This window comes from Hyla sarda, chromosome 1 (genome assembly GCF_029499605.1).
Source record: "Hyla sarda isolate aHylSar1 chromosome 1, aHylSar1.hap1, whole genome shotgun sequence".
In the NCBI taxonomy this organism is placed as follows: domain Eukaryota; kingdom Metazoa; phylum Chordata; class Amphibia; order Anura; family Hylidae; genus Hyla; species Hyla sarda.
Window position 1 is genome coordinate 414059007 of NC_079189.1, and position 17319 is coordinate 414076325.

General features: G+C 43.8%; 1 protein-coding gene across 2 annotated transcripts in view; it reads left to right on the forward strand.

Moving 5' to 3' along the window:
* The window catches only part of RBM19 (RNA binding motif protein 19), a 97050-nt gene that overhangs the window by 52079 nt on the left and 27652 nt on the right, over positions 1 to 17319 (forward strand). For both annotated transcript variants that reach the window (XM_056528765.1, XM_056528764.1), the window contains exons 13-18: positions 4127 to 4223; positions 4304 to 4414; positions 4994 to 5194; positions 10280 to 10394; positions 10652 to 10779; positions 11307 to 11367. In XM_056528765.1, the coding sequence (XP_056384740.1) occupies positions 4127 to 4223; positions 4304 to 4414; positions 4994 to 5194; positions 10280 to 10394; positions 10652 to 10779; positions 11307 to 11367 (713 nt within the window). The remainder of the gene's footprint in view (positions 1 to 4126; positions 4224 to 4303; positions 4415 to 4993; positions 5195 to 10279; positions 10395 to 10651; positions 10780 to 11306; positions 11368 to 17319) is intronic.

Here is a 17319-nt window from a genome sequence, read left to right on the forward strand (position 1 = left end):
AGATGGGGGTTTCTATCATAGAAAGCAATGACATGCTGGGATTATTCGTCTCTTTCTAATTCTTGGGGTCCATGTGTTGGGATCCACTTTGATCCTTCACAGTGGCTACACCTGACATGCAGGGAACTGCAGCACAGCTTGTTTCACTAAAATAGACATATATCCAGAACCCGGCAGCCTCCAACCCCCGCAGATGCTCAAAATGAGGGTTCCCCCACAGAGGTGCTCTGGGGCTCAGTGTCGGGGGACCACCTACTGCACCTCATCCATTGTTCTGATAGGGGTCAACAATCTGGAAGTAGAAGTATATCTATACAAGGCATTAGTCAACGTTTCATACAAACCCATGAGAGCTCCCGCAAGAGCAGTAGAAGCCTTTACCAGATCCAGGTCGATCCACTAGGCAGCATACACCAATTGAGACGCTAAGAAGTAATTATGCATGTTAGGAGCAGCTAAACAACCCCTCTGTTTGGACGCCTGGGGAGGCGCCTGACCCAACCGCGGTGGTTTGTCTTGCCAATAGAAGGCCCTCAAATGCCACTCAGCTTCTTAAAGAATCTCTTAGGAGGAATCACAGGAGAGAGATGGAAAATATATAAAAATGTTGGTAATTTGAAAAATATTAATCCTGCCAGTCAGGGAAAGGGGCAAAAGGGGACCAGGCCTGCAATTTAGTCCTCACAGACAACAACACCGGTTCTAAATTTAGCCTTACATAATCCGTCACACAAGTAGAAACCTCCACTCTCAAATATCTAAATTGAGGGACCGTTTGCAACGCATGAGGAAGAGACTGCACAGAATGCACTGTCACAGATAAAGCCATCAGTAAAGACTTAGCCCAATTAACCTTGAGACCAGAAAAGGAACTAACATCAGCTAGGAGAAAAAACAAGGCCCTCGGGGAACCCTGGACATCCGCCAAGTAAACCAGCGTATCATCCGCATGCATGGACATTTTTCCTCCAAGGAACCTCTACAAATCCCATGAATACTTGTGGACACTCGGATGGCCGCAGCCAGGGGCTCAACTGCTAAAGCAAACAAAAAAGGAGAGAGGGGACAGCCCTCCCTCGTTCCCCTACCTCGCCGAAAGGACTCAGAAACCTCTAGATTAGTTCACACCCTAGCCCTAGGTCTATCGTACAACAATCTTACCCATGCCCAGAACCATGGACCAAACTGAAGGACTTCCAAAACACCCCCCAGGTATAGCCATTCCACTGAATCAAAGGCTTTATAGACATCTAAGCTAACCACATATACCCCAGAGGCATTCCATTCTGCTGCAGCCATGTTAAGGTGTAACCGCTGTACATTAATGTCAGTAGCCCTCCCCAGGCATAAAGCCTGTCTGGTCAAGATGAATGACGGCGGATACAACCATACGCAAGTAATTGCCAGTATTTTAGCCAGAAGTTTGATATCCACATTAAGGAGGGAAATAGTTCTATAGGAATCCGGTAGTGTCTGATCCTTTCCCAGCTTAGGAAGAACCACAATGAGGGCCTCCCTCATGGAATCGGGGAGTCTCCAAGGCCACACTGAAAGGATTCTGTAAAATAGGTATCAGCTGCTCCTCGTTCGCCCTGTACTAGTCTCCAATTATGCCATCCAACCCCAGAGTTTTTCCTGACTGCAGAGAAACAATAGCCAAATAGACTGCCTCATCAGAAAAAGGGGCATCTAACTATGCTGCCTGGGCCATTGTCATTGGCATTAGAGGCAAACTCAGCAAAAAAGACACAAAACCGTCTGGAACAGTTGGTAATTGAAAGGTATAGAGATCACTATAAAAGTCTTGAAACACATTAATAGCAACAGGGTCAGATTCTAGTATCCCATTTACCCCCCTAATACAGGGTATAGCAACCACAGGCCTGCTCTCCCTAGCCAACTACGCCAGCAACTTTCCATTCTTATCCCTAAATTCAAATAATGCCGCCTCCCTGTCCACCATCCTCTTTTGAATCTTCTCCTAATGAAGGATCAAGAGAGCTCTTTGGGCATAAACTGTTTATGTGCAGCGACGGGGGAAGGGTCTCACTACCTCCGCCTCCAGAACCCCAATCTCAACCTGCAATGCCCTCTCCCTGGCCGAATATACCTGCCTCTGTCCAGCAACCCCCACCATAAAGGCCCTACTCGTACATGCACCTTATAAGCATCCCATTGTACTATCTGGTCAGGGTGGGAGCTATTGTGTTCCCAAAAATAATTATGGGCTTCTTGCAGTGATGCCATCACTACCTCCTCCTGCAGCCAGCCTGGGTGCATCCGCCAGACTTTAGAGGAGTGACGAGGGCCTAAACTCAAGGACAGAATAAGATCTGAGTGGTCAGAGATCCCCCTAGTGGTGTACAAGACATCTCTTACCAGAGGAAGAAGGTCATAAGTTGCATATTCTAGGACATCAACATGAAATGGAGGGGGTACATACATGGACACCAAAATAAAACTAAAGGCATGTAGGGAACACCAGACAATCCCCAAACCTACCAAAATGATCACAAGCCACTTGATCAATGACCAGGGGAACGGAATTAGTAACCAAAATAGATACTCCCCTCACAGAGGAAGAATAGGTAGAATGGTAGCCCCTTGCTATCCATGCCCTCTTTAGGATAAGTATTTTCTGACTAGTTAAATGGGTTTCTTGTAAGCAAATCAGGTGTGGTGACTGCTTTTTAACAAAGTCCAGACACAGGGCCCTTTCTTCAATTTGGAGTTAATGCCTCTAACATTCCAACGCACTATGTTAAGGGAACCCATTATGTATACTGGAACAAACAATCAGCACTAGAAGCACGACATGACAGAAAACCTCTCTCTCCTCACTAAAAGGTCGGATTAGAAATAAAGGTGTACCTGGGACACTACACCACCACCTTAGGGACTCTGGAAACACACACCATACATACCACAGACGAAGACTAAACAACCAACCAACAAAGACAACCCAGAAACAGATGCAGAATTAAGCAAAAACATCCCCAACAAATCCCTAACACTGGGTACTCGTGCAGGCCTAGACCCTAAACACTAACAGATGAGTAGTAGCAAGAACTCAAGTAACTCAAACAGTCCCACTCCCTCCCACCAACCTGACCCCAGCTATGTTAGCTAAAGGTACAACTCTCTCACTAATCCCATATTAAGTAGAAAACAAGAAAACATCGACGAGAAGTCCTCAGATAACGGCCCTAATACAGACCTAACTCCCTACACTATCTAAACATACTAGAAAGCAGCAGAAAAAAATCTCAGGAGAAGATCAGCCTTGGAGGTTCCACAGCCGGCGCATCGTCCACCCGCTGCAATGCTTCAGCTGGTGATGTGAACAACAGAGCAGTCGTTCAGTCCACCACTTTAAAGGGGTTATCCAGGAAAAAACATTTTTTTATATATCAACTGGCTCCAGAAAGTTAAACAAATTTGTAAATTACTTCTATTAAAAGAAATCTTAATCCTTTCAGTACTTATGAACTGCTGAAGTTGAGTTGTTCTTTTCAGTCTAAGTGCTTTCTGATGACACGTGTCTCGGGAACTGTCCAGAGTAGAAGCAAATCCCCATAGCAAACCCATTCTACTCTACTTCTGCATAGATGCCAGCAGAGAGCACTGTTGCCAGACCCAAAAGAACAACTATACGTCAGCAGAAAATCTCAACTCAAGTAATCTGCAAATCTGTTTAACTTTCTGTAGCCAGTTGATATAAAAAAAAAAATTAAAAAAAAGTTTTTTCCTGGAATACACCTTTAAGTCTCGCCGGGATCAGCATAGCGTAACTTTAGCCTTTGGTACGTAACGGGAGATGGACTTCTTTGAACATTATCCTATGTTTACGTAGCTCCACCGAGAAATCAGGGTAAAAGGCAACTCTGCTGTCATTAAAGCGCACCTCTCCCTTGATGCGGACGCCCGTAGGATAGCATCTCTTTCACAGTAGTGGAGTAGCTTAGCCAGAAACGGTCTAGGCGAAAAGTCTTTCCAGATTGAAGGGGGTACTTTTTGTTTGCTCTCTTGCAAAATCCTGTTAAGCTTAGAAATGTCATCATCTAAAGTAAACCTGACTTTAAAAAAATAATTAGCACGTACACTGCTATTTTCTCGCCTCCTACAGTTCTCACAACTGGAATACACTGTTTATGGGGACCAGCTCAGTGGCTGAGGTGATTGCTCAAAAGTATAACACAAGCAAAAGCCAAGTGCTGGATCATGTGAGTTCTCATTCTAACTACTTACACTATGGCTGTATGCAAAGTTAATCCAACAACTAAAATACATTTTTCTTTATCAGGAAGGAAAAGGCAGTGTTGCTGTCAGAGTTGCATTGGGGGAAACCCAGATAGTCCAAGATGTGCGTCGGTTCCTGTTGGAAAATGGAGTTTGTCTAGATTCTTTCAGTCAGGTAATGTTCTTAAAGAAGTTATCCAGGGTTAGAAAACCAGAGCTGATTTCTTGTAGTACCACACACAACCTGAGGACAGATGTGCTAGCAAACAATCATTAATGGACTGCCTCAAAGGGGTACTCCACCTCTATACATGTTATCCCCTATCCAAAGGATAGAGGATAACATTCCTGATCGCCGGGGATCACAGACGTCACCCCTCCTCCCATAGACCTGAATAGAGGGGACGTGGTAGCTGTGTTCACCAGTCAACCGGTACTGTGCTGAGTTTGCTCCGTGAACCGTATGACTGGGGTGCTGTGGCAGAGATGGCGGGGGTCCCCAGCAACCAGACCTCCTTTGGATAGGGGATAACATGTCTCGCATCGGAGTACCCCTTTAAGGGTCAGTTTTTATGTACCAGGAAACACCTGTCAATTGTAAAGGTCCTGACAACATTAGGGGCTCAACCCATATACAGCAGTGTTTGATACATAAAGCCCAATTATTAGTATGATGTGAAAATTAAACTTTTTTTTTTATTTATTTACTTTTTCTTTTTGTTTAATCTGTCACCTTCTGTTTTCTCTGCATTAGGCTGCTTCACCGCGTAGTAAGACAGTGATTCTGGTTAAGAACCTCCCCGCAGGTACTCAGGTTACAGAGCTGCAGGAAGTGTTTGGTCATTTTGGAGACCTAGGAAGGGTATTGCTCCCAGAAGGTGGAATAACCGCTATTGTGGAATTTCTTGAACCAACTGAAGCAAAGCAAGCTTTCCGGAAGTTGGCATACACAAAGGTGAGTATGATGTTTTAAATGCTCCTTTTTGGTTGAAAAAAAAAGAGTGCACCCAGAAAGGGATGGAGCACAACAGCAATGTGAACTCAGTAAACAATATTCACACACATAATATTTGGATTTACTTTCCACATTGTGTGCAGGTGACTATTTTAATATTAAAGGAGATATGCAGCGCTTATCAATAGCTTCTCATATGCAGTAAAATAAAAAGTTATATAAGTGCTCAACATATCTGCATTGTAAATATTGCCCTGTTCATCTGCTTTTTAATTTGCGCTGCGAACCAGAAGTGGAGTAGTCCCACTGAGCAGCATGACTTTCAAGCCCATAGACAATTCAGTAGGACACCATCTTAGGCTCGAAATGTCATCCTTTTCCCCACAATGCCTCCGGAGCTTTTCCTCCCCGCCCGCCAATCAAATCTGTGTGCCTGCAAACATCACTAATCGCAATCCCGGCAAACTATACATGTGCGCATGCCGGGTCACTAGGCAGCGCAGCAAACCTTTTTATTTTCCTCTGAAAAGACTTACTATTTGATCAAACATGTCAAATTAGCCATGAATGTTATTGAAGAAAAACGGCCTAAAACCATACAGGATATTATGTTTGAGGGGCTTGAATGTAAGACGTGTAGAATTTTCCCAGTACACAGAAGCATTCCTGCATTCATTAAAAAAGAGTGGGAGATGCAGCCATTGCGAAAGTGTCAAAAAAGGGTGCACTTCCTTTTTTCTTTTAAAGACCCAATGGACGAAAAATCTGAATCTTTGTAGAAATAATCCTGGGAAACTTCTACAGCAGCGTTTAAGCCAAATGTCGCGGCAACATGTGTGTCCAGATCCATGCTTCTCTGGATAGATCAATTAGCGGCAAATATTCAAAATAATGTACCTCATGACCAGCTTCTTGCTTCTATTCCAAGGTCAGCCGCTTTAGCCAATTCTGCCCGTAGGGCACTTTGGCTAGAAAAATTGGTCTGGTGAAATAGGTTCAAAGAATACGTTTTGAACAATTTTTGTTTGGTTCTGCATTATCAGACATAATAGAGAAAGCAGGCGATAGGAAGAAAGCTTCCCCTTACTCCCCAGACCTATTGGCCTAATAAGTCCTTCCATCCCAATAAGAAGTCTAGGGGCCAGGAACGAGATAAAGGGGAGTCCTCTAAGTGGCGGTTTCCCAATAAAACAAAAGGCTAAATGTTAAACCAGTCCTCAGATAAACCCCAAAAACCTAACCCACAATGATTTTTTGGGGCAGGTAGGAGGCAGACTGCAGAATTTCTTTCTGGAATGGGAGAAAATATCAAATAGCAGCTGGGTCCTCAGTGCCATCTAAGAGGGCCTGCGGTTGGAATTCTGCAGTCTGCCTCCTCCCCACCTGATAGTTACAAAAAATCTTGATCAAGGAGGTCAAACAGCTTTAGAACAGGATGTTTTTTCTTTAATACAAAAAGATGTGCTGGTTCCAGTCCCAAGGGAAGAAAGGGGCAGGTGTTTTTAGGGCAGTTAAAAAACTTACCATCTGGTATTTTCCAAGGCCACCTTCTTGGGATCTCTCCCAAGTGTTAATTGTCTTTATGTTTGAGCCCTTAGATACTGTACCTCTTAAAAATCTAGTGCTAAAATCTGCTTTGCTGGTAGCAATAACATCGGCCAGGAGAGTTGGTGACCTGTCGGCCCTTTCTAGTGTAGAGCCCTATACTAAAATACTAGATGGCAGAATCATTTTTTACCCTGATCCTGCTTATCTACTAAAAGTAGTGTCCAAATTCCACGTGTCACAGAATATTGTTTTGCCATCCTTCTGCTCTGACCCTTCTAAAGAAAGAGAAGCTTTTCCATAATCTAGATGGGAGGAGGTGCATTCTAGAATATCTAGAGAGAACTAGGTCGTTTAGAAAGTCCTCATCTTTATTCATTTTTCTGGTCCAAATAAAGGGAAGCTAGCTAGCAGGAGCTCCATTGCTAGGTGGATAAAACAAGCTATAGCTCTAGCCTATGTATCTTCTGGAGTTTCCTCTCCCTCAGGTCTTAGGGCTCATTCCACTAGATCAGTGGCCTCCAGAGCTTCCATAGACCAGATTTGCACAGCGGCCACCTGGTCGTCTCCACTTACCTTTTTCAAGCACTACAGGGTGGATGTGGGTAATTCTTCCTCTCCTGTTTCTTTTGGCCTGAAAGTCCTCCAGGCTGTAGTCCCACCCTAGGTGTTATCTCTGGTATTTCTCTCAGTTGGTGCTGTCATGGCGAAAGGGAAAGCCGGTAATTACTTACCGGTAACTGTTTCCCGGAGCCATGACCACACCGTGGCATTCCCACCCTATGTTTGGGAAGAATTATTTTAGTGTTTTTTCTGCTCTGGTATGGGTTCACCCTTATTATCTTCCTATTTTTTGTAATATGTATATTTTTGTATACTAACAAATGGTAGGCCCTTCCAGTCTCGGAAATACACTGAGGCTGGGGAGTAGGGACCTGCCTTTTATCCTCTAGGTTTCCTGTCCTTAGGGGCGGAGTCCCTCTCTCGGTGCTGTTATGACTCAAGGAAACACTATTACCGGTGAGTAATTACCGGCTTTTTGATGGAGGCAAATATGATTGCCACTTAACCTGTTTGGGACCAAGGGCGTACAGGTATGCCCTTGTGTCCCAGTGCTTAAGGACCAAGGGGGTACCTGTACACCTTGGTCCTGTTATCGAGGTTTGAAGCACGCTTACGAGCTGAGCATGCTTCAAACCCCGTGGGTCCCGACTACTATCAGCAGCAAGGACCCAGGGTTAATGCCGGGCACCGCTGATCGTGCCGATGCCCAGCATTAAACCTTTTGACACCGCAATTAAAGTTGATTGTGGTGTCTAAACCGAAAGTAAAAGTGTCCCAGCAGATCAGCAGAGCTGATTGGGACCATTGCGGTGAAATCAGCTGAGAGGATGGCGGGAGGGCCCTTATAAAATTTAATTAACCCCTTCCTAATAAGTTTGCTTTCTCCCCTCTTTTCCCATTTAATAAGAAAAAAGAAATTAATGAAATAAAAATAATCGTAGTATCACCGCGTGCGTAAATGTCCGAACTATTAAAATATAAGGTAGCTAAACCGCACAGTCGATGGCGTACATGTAAAAAAAAAAGAAAAATAAAAGTCCAAAATTGTCACTTCATATACCATAAAGAAATTAATAAAAAGCGATCAAAAAGTCCCATCAAAACAATAATGGTACCAATAAAAACTACAGACCATGGCGCAAAAAATGAACCCTCTTATATCCCCGAATGTGGAAAAATAAAAAAGTTATAGGTGTCAGAAAATGACAATTTTAAACATACTAATTTTGGTGCATGTAGTTCTAATTTTTATAATTTATAAAATAAAACCTACATAAATCGGGTATCTTTGTAACCGTATGGACCTACAGAATAAAGATATGGTGCCAATATGGTGCTCTGCATAGAAACAGACCCCCCCCCCCCCCCCCAAAAAAAAAGTAACTAAATGACGTTTTTCTTTTAATTACCCACCAAATATTTTTTATTTATTTTTTTGCCGCAGATTTTGTTATACAATAAGTGATGTCATTATGTCATTACAAAGTACAATTTGTGCCGCAAAAAACAAGCCCTTATATGGGTCTATAGGTGTAAAAAAAAGCGTTAAGATTTTTAGAAAGGGAGGAGGTAAAAACAAGAGTGCAAAGACAAAAATTGGCCTGGTCCTTAAGGTCAAAATGGACTTGGTCCCCAAGGGATTAAATGGTTTGTAAAGGAATAGAAAAATATGGATGCTTTCTGTCCCAAACCTCACCACCCTATTCCAGTGGTTACGTCTGTTTTCTCATTATAATCACCGTCCTTGTAGTCCACCCTATGGTGTTGTAAGAGGTAAAACAAGCTGACTATAATATTTGTCCTCGCTTTTCCTGCACGTATACGTATACGTATAGGGGTCAGGTGTAACAACCTTTTGGTAGTGCTGTTCCAAAGTAAAATTTTGATGTTGCTTGGTGTGCTGGCAATGTGGGTTGGGTATTTTTTCCTGAATATTCCTTATGTATTGTCCTCGCTGTAAGGACTTTAGGGGGAGGGGAATGTTCACAACAGCCACTAAAGAATATGTTCAGCAGGGATTACCATGTTAATTTAGTCTAGACCTGCATAATAAAGATCCCAGGACCATCCCCCCTGCATAATGCTGACATCAATATTACCCCTACCTCACTAATAATAAAAAAAAAAAAAAACCTTGTCTTACCCCTGAACCCACCACCTGCAGAATACAGACTTCAGTATCACCCCCCTCCCCTGCATAATACAGACCCCAGGAGGAGTTCCCAGAATCATCCTCTCTCCACGGCACAGAGTGCAGCGTTTCCAGCCACCAACAGCTATGGGGGGCCACTAGGATCGTTGAAGTGTTAATTAATAAATGTGCAATATCACCGTGCACATGTTTGGAATTCTTAGCTAAGCCTCAGGTCTAGATCGGTATACACCATTGGGTATATCCCATCTGGTATAGCGCCCAGAGAGAAGTCCTGTTTTTTTCAGCATACCTCAGCTGATACCTTTATTCTTATCGATTGCATCGGCTGACTTAATTTGATAGCCGGAGGGACCATGAGGCTGCAGAACAAATTCATTGTTATGCGCTTACAGGTGTTGTGCTCCAAGCATAACACGATCTGGTAAGGAGCCAATTTTCCCTCTCAACTATTTTGTATATCCTATACAGTCTTCACAAGGTGCACCCTGTTCTTTTTCTTTTTCCTCACTTTAAATTTTTTCTTAGCTGCTGACCACTTTCAACTTCTCACCATGTACTTTTAGTAATAGGTGACAAATGGTTGCCACTCCCTAAACCATTATAATGTCAGATCCTGCTACCACAGAGGCACTATAACAATGTCCTTGTCAATGCAACAAAACAAGAAAAAACAGTGACTTTTGCATACCCTTCTTACTTTTGCCGTTTTTAGATTTTGAAGTAGAAATCCCTGTAAAGCATTCAAAAGAAGAACTTGTATTTTCTATTCTTTTTCTTCTTCACGTTGCAGCATGTTAAAAAGCTTGTTTTCTTGTGTTCAGTTTCAGCATGTGCCCCTTTACTTAGAGTGGGCACCTATGGATGTTTTTAGTGGCCCACCAGCTGAAAAGACTGCAGAGCCAGTGAAAGATGGCAGGATAGATGAGCAAAGTAAAGGTAGGAGATTCACATTGGTTCCTTTGGATTTCTAGAAGACTTTTTGGGGTAGCATATAAGTATATAAGGCTTTAGTATATAAGGATAGTATATATAAGAAGTATATAAGGATAGGGGGTAAGTGTCTAATCATGGGAAGGTCTGACTGATGGGACCCCTGTAAACTCCTGTACGGCTCTCCAGAAGATCATTTTGATTGGATTTATCCATTTTACAGCGGAAACCTTTTTTAAAAATGTTTTTTATTACTCATTCAGAGAGTGCTGAAGAGGAACCAGAAGAGAAAATGGAGTCAGAAGAGTCAGAAGATGAAGAAACACTTCCAGGCTGCACATTGTTTATTAAAAACCTGAACTTTAGTACCAATGAGGAAACATTAAAAGAGGTAAGGGTTGCATTTGGAAAAACCTGTAGATACGGCATACAACAAATACAGAACATTTAATAAACCCTTAAAACTCTATGCACATTTCCACTTATTTCCCTACTACTTCTAGTTTGACCATGCATCCTCCCAACCTCAAGTGATGTTCCCACCATCATGATTTATCACCTGTCTACATGACAGCTGATAAATCAAATATTTGCATTGGCTCCCACCAATCACTAGAACAGGGGATCCTGAGCCGCTACCCCACCACAACCCCTTTCCTCCTCACTCCACCATAGTGAAGTAAGGAGGAATTTGAATGAGATTGACTGCAATAGCAGAGTGCTTGGCTTTCTTAATCATGTTAATGGAATTACGGAATTGGCTAAGCCCTACACCCCACTTGTTCTGTTGGGGGTTTTGACACCCAGATCATGATCAATCTCTGACTTGTCAATTATTTTAAAAGACATGGATTATTGCCAACAAGCACCTCTATATTACATGTGTATCATATATTGTATTGTTTTGTTTTTTTACAGGTCTTTTCAAAACTTGGTGCTGTAAAAACCTGCAGCATTTCTAAGAAAACAGATAAGCAAGGTGGGTATCAACCATGTTTTGGTGCTCAGTCTTCTAGTTATACAGTAATAAAATCCTTTAAATTGAGGTATGTGTAAAACAGAATTAAGACTGTAATAGAAACTGGAGTCTCTTCATTGTACAGTGTTAAGCACACAAAGCTGCTGGTGTAGATATGGCAGCAAGCAAACTTCATGTTTCCAAGTAATTGATAAGTATGTTAGGGTTGAAATTTATCACAAAAGATCCTTCTATGAAATGCATGTTGAGTTGCATGGGCCCACATAGCAAATCTCAGACAATAGAGATAGGTCAGAAGACACCTGTTTAATACTTCTGGAGACCTTAAAGGAGTTTTCCACATTTAATTGTTCTTACTATTACATTATGTATAGGATGGTAAATGGTACATTTTATAATGCAAGGTGCACACTGCGTCTACCTTCTGTCTCATAGCTATAGGTCTGCATCCTGTCAAAAAGGAATACCAACGTATTCCACCACAGACCTATTCATTTTAATGTTCTAAATGTAGTCCCCTAATGACTACCTATTGGGCCATTTCCTGCAAGTATTCTTTTATTTAGCTGGACTCAAAAGTGTGATTTTTGCTTTGCTTGAGTCCTGCTAAAAAAAAGCAAAAAAAACTAAACATATAGGTGCTAAAATGGCCCAAACATAGTCACTAGTGCATTATATTCAGGTCTTTAAATGGCAAAGGATCAGTGGAGCAGTTGCCAATGGCAAACAGATTCCAGCTTTTGTTTTTCAGAGGCCTTTTTAAATGAATGCTGGAGTCTGATAGAATGTAACTGGTCCACTAATCCTTTGCACGAGACTTGATGAATCTCCCCCGTGTTAACCCATCCCGATATGCATATATTAAAAATTCTACTGACTTTTCTTCTGGAGCAGTAGACCTCTGACCAAATTAATTTAATAAATATGGCATCAGTTGTGTGACACCTCAGAAGAATTGGTATATGGCTTAATAAGACTGTATGGAAGGAGCAGTCTAGCTTTGAACTTCTTTTTCTATCCCTTTTTGAAATAAGCACAGGCCATATTAAATATTTTGTGCTGTTGGAGATGTTTGTTTCCATCACATGCCATGTAACCTGTTGTTTAGACTAGGGATCAACCGATATTGTTTTTTTAGGGCCGATACCGATAATCTGTGGCCTTTCAGGCCGATAGCCGATAACTTATACCGATATTCCGGTATAAGTTATCGGCTATTTCTCCACCATATACACGGATACACATTAATAAAATGGGAATGGTTGGTGATATTAACTTCCTGTTTGTGACACATTAGTAAATGTGAGGGGGGAAACTTTTCAAGATGGGTGGTGACCATGGTGGCCATTTTGAAGTCGGCCATTTTGAAGTCGGCCATTTTGAATCCAACTTTTGTTTTTACAATAGGAAGAGGGTCATTTGACACATCACTTATTGGGAATTCCACAAGAAAAACAATGATGTGCTTGGTTTTAACGTAACTTTATTCTTTCATGAGTTATTTACAAGTTTCTGACCACTCATAAAATGTGTTCAATGTGCTGCCCATTGTGTTGGATTTTCAATGCAACCCTCTTCTTCCACTCTTCACACACTGATAGCAACACCGCAGGAGAAATGCTAGCACTGGCTTCCGGTATCCGTAGTTTCAGGTGCTGCACATGTTGTATCTTCACAACATAGACAATTGCCTTCAGATGACCCCAAAGATAAGTCTAAGGGGGTCAGATCGGGAGACCTTGGGGGGCCATTTAACTGGCCCACGACGACTAATCCACTTTCCAGGAAACTGTTCATCTAGGAATGCTCGGACCTGACACCCATAATGTAGTGGTGCACCATCTTGCTGGAAAAACTCGGGGAACGTGCCAGCTTCAGTGCATAAAGAGGGAAACACATCATCATGTAGCAATTTTGCATATCCGGTGGCCTTGAGGTTTCCATTGATGAAGAATGGCCCCACTATCTTTGTACCCCATATACCACACCATACCATCAGTTTTTGTGTTCCAACAGTCTTGGAGGGATCTATCCAATGTTGGTTAGTGTCAGACCAATAGCGGTGATTTTGTTTAACTTCACCATTCACATAAGTTTGCCTCATCACTGAACAAAATTGTCTATGCTGTGAATATACGAGATGTGCAGCACCTGAAACTACGGATACTGGAAGCCTGTGCTAACATTTCTCCTGCGGTGTTGCTATCAGTGTGTGAAGAGTGGGAGAAGAGGGTTGCATTGACAATCCAACACAATGGGCAGCACATTGAACACATTTTAGAAGTGGTCAGGAACTTGTAAATAACTCATGAAAGAATAAAGTTACGTTAAAACCAAGCACATCATTGTTTTTCTTGTAAAATTCCGAATAAGTTTGATGTGTCACATGACCCTCTTCCTTTTGAAAAAACAAAAGTTGGATTCAAAATGGCCAACTTCAAAATGGCCGCCATGGTCACCACCCATCTTGAAAAGTTTCACCCCTCACATATACTAATGTGCCACAAACAGGAAGTTAATATCACCAACCATTCCCATTTTATTAAGGTGTATCCATATAAATGGCCCACCCTGTACTTGGGATTTCAGCCAATCTTTATTCCCATTTTTCCACTCATTGAAATTGTTGGGAGCATTAGAAAACCATATAATATCTCTGGCTTAGCAGAGAGAGGTTGGAGTTTTATTATTGCACTGGCTCGGAGTCCTATCAAACACTGTAAGTGAAGGGAAGTTTTGTCCCCTTATGCTATAGCATATTTTGCTCTGTGTGATACAGCTTTAGTCTCTTTTTTATTTTTTATTTTTATTTTTTTCTCTCTCACCTGTACTGCAGCTCTTACATATAGGCTAGCAGTGTCAGGTTCCATCACACAGGAAACACTGCAAAATCTACACACACAGCAGAGGCATAAGTGTGATTGAATGAGGTGTATGACTCTCTAATGCTGCAGATAATGTGTATGAACTCTCCTCCTACTATATATCCTGAGTCATGAGCATTATACAGAGAGCTTTGTGAGGAGGGTAAGGGTCTGAATGCTACCAGGAGGGATCTAGTAGGTCAGCTGACCGAGTACAGACCACTTTCTGAGACACAAACCCATGTCCTTTTCAGGTGGTCTGAGTGCTGGTCACATAACCCAGCTTCAGTAATTTAATGTATGGATGCAGTTGAGCTAGAATAAAACAGATAGCACTGTAGGAATAGTGATGGTGAGTTGCTATGAGGGAAGACTTTTCAAACCTTGTGCAAAGTAACAATGGGGCAATTGGCAATAGCAACCAATCAGATTCCAGCTTTTTAAAAATGAACACAGAAATCTGATTACTTGCCATGGGCAACTGCCCCACAAGTACCCAGCAATCAGTTGAATAAGTGCTGAGCCAGAATTCTCTCGGCAGTGCACTTCCCTCCCTGGCTCTGTGCTTAATTCGACTAATTGCAGAGGACTGGCTTCATTACAGCACCAAACCGGTAAGTGAAGCATGCTGCTGTATGCTTTACCAGCTATATCAATTGATTGTTCGGGGATATCCACAATGAGACACCAACCAATCTAAACTTTTGACATGTCTGTGTAACATGTGAAAAGTTATCACACATAATAGTGACAATTTAAAATAAAACAAAAAAGTTAAACCTGTAAAAAAAAAAAAAAAAACTCCCAAGATTCTGTACACATAAATGTGGATAAATTAAGGTAGCCATTTGTTTGACCATAGTAAAGGAATATTTCGAAAATTAAAAAGTACCTGTTACCAAACTAAACTTTTAAAGGACAACTGCAGCGCAGTATACACTTATCCCCTATCTACAAGATAGGGGATAAGTGTTTGATCGCGGGGGGTCCGACCGCTGGGACCCCCCTCGATCTCCCTAACGGGGCGTCGCCATTAGCACTCATGGTGACGTAGCGTCGACCTAGAGGTTGACGGTGACACCCCGTCCCCATACAGTTCTATGAGGGAGACGGGGAGGCACAAACGCTGCCTCCCCGCCTCTCCCATAGAGATTTATGGAGGAGGCGTGCCGGGTGCAATGTCATGCTGCGGCTGGCACGCCCCCTGCACTGGACATCCGTGGCCCCATACAGGAGATCACAGGGGGTCCCAGCGGTCGGACCCCCCGGGATCAAACACTTATCCCCTATCCTGTGGATAGGGGATAAGTGTTAATCACGCTGCAGATGTCCTTTAATATATTGTAATTATAAGACCGTTTGCTATTTACTTGCTGTTAAAATTCTCAACCTTTTATATGTTTTGAATGTGATTGAAAAAACGGCCACTAGGTGGCTCTGTTCTGTTCTCTGCCACAAGTCAAACATTTTGGTTTCCTCCTGGCCTAGCAGGAGACCAAACTCAGGAAGTGCGTGCGGGGCATGGCGAGGCACAGCTCTTGCAGGCTTCAGTGACGTTTCGCCTGCTGGGGAACGCCCACTTTCTCTTGCCAGGAGCTCACACAATGTGAGCAAGGGAAAAGATATGATACAGAGCTTTTTAAAACTCGGAAAAAGTTTTTAAGGGCAAGAAAAGTTCAAGGAATCGTTAGGGAATATAATCTGAGTTAGTTTAGAATAGTGTTGGGCGGTATACTGGTTCATACCGAATACCGGTGTGTTTCTTCTGTACGATATGAATTTTTCCCTATACTGCAATACCGGCTGGCCACCAACCCCCCCCCCCCCCCCCCCCCTCGAATGAATGAACTATCAGCTGCAGCGCTGTCCCCAATCATGTTACCCGCAGGCGCTGCTCTCCTTCTCCTCCTGTGAGCGGCCGCGCTGGAAATTAATGAGTTGTGAGCCGCGGGCGCAAGACTTCTGTTCGGAGAACGGAAGCTGTCCCCTCCCCCTGCAAGCACATCCTTGGCCTCTGTTATGCCGGCTATTTTGGCCCGGGCTGCGGGTGGTGCGACCCTGTACTCCTGCAGCTCGGGCCTGCTCCCCACAGCACTCCCTTCAGCGCTGCACTGCGGCCTCTCCACTCTGCGCACCCGCTCATGTTCCGGTCCGGACCATAAGCAATGTCACTAATTGAACCCGTGGCTCGGGCCTAGTCAGCTGCCAGCATTTGGATCCGCCCACTTTTCGGCGCAGGGTCGCACACCCTTCCTTCTGGGAGCTCCTTTTCCTCTACTCCCGGCAGCCTCTCTTTGCAGGGGGGCTGGGTTTTCTCTTCCCCGCCCCCCTCTTCTCGTCCCCTCCCCCCCCCCCCGCTCTGGGAGTCAGGGAACTTCCCACTCCTGGGGTTTGCGCACGCTGCAGGGGTCAGCTGGCCCCTCCTCCTTTGCTAATGGCCCAGCATGAATCTGGACGCATTCAAGCCCTGCTCTGCTGCTCATCTCAGTATCTCTGCTGGTCATCCTACTGCTGTCTGCTCCAGGTGCACCTGCATGACCTGCTTTTCTCCGGACACAGGAACCTGAGTGAGATCACTCCTGGTCTGTCTGGTTGTCTGACTTAATAATTCCCTTTTTCATGTCCGATCCCAGACCCGATCCCCTCCCTCCCCGGCAAGCGGTTCCTGCGCTGGTCACTACTATTCTTGCTCAGGCTATAAAATCAAAATGCCAGGTGGTTCCTCTGAGCCCACCTGTCCACCCTGTGCATCTCTTGCTACCCAGTCCTCCCCTGGCTATGGTGCATGATGGTCCCACCGGACGGCGGAAGGTCTGATCCCGCTCCTGAGTGGGTCTCGTCTCTCTCTCTGACGATCTCCGATTTAGCCAGGGTTTCCCAGGAGCTAGTCTCCACCTTGGGGCGGTCCTCCTAGCGTTCATCTCCTAGGGAGATGTCAGTGGGTCCCCCCTCCAGTCATTTCCTACGGCCCTCCTGTGGCCGTCAAGGTTGCCTTTCCTCTGCTTCCTCCCCTGAGTCAGGCCGTGTGGGGTTCTCCCGTTCTCCCTCCACCTCTCCAGGTGCTGCCGACACCGGTCATCCAGTGTCC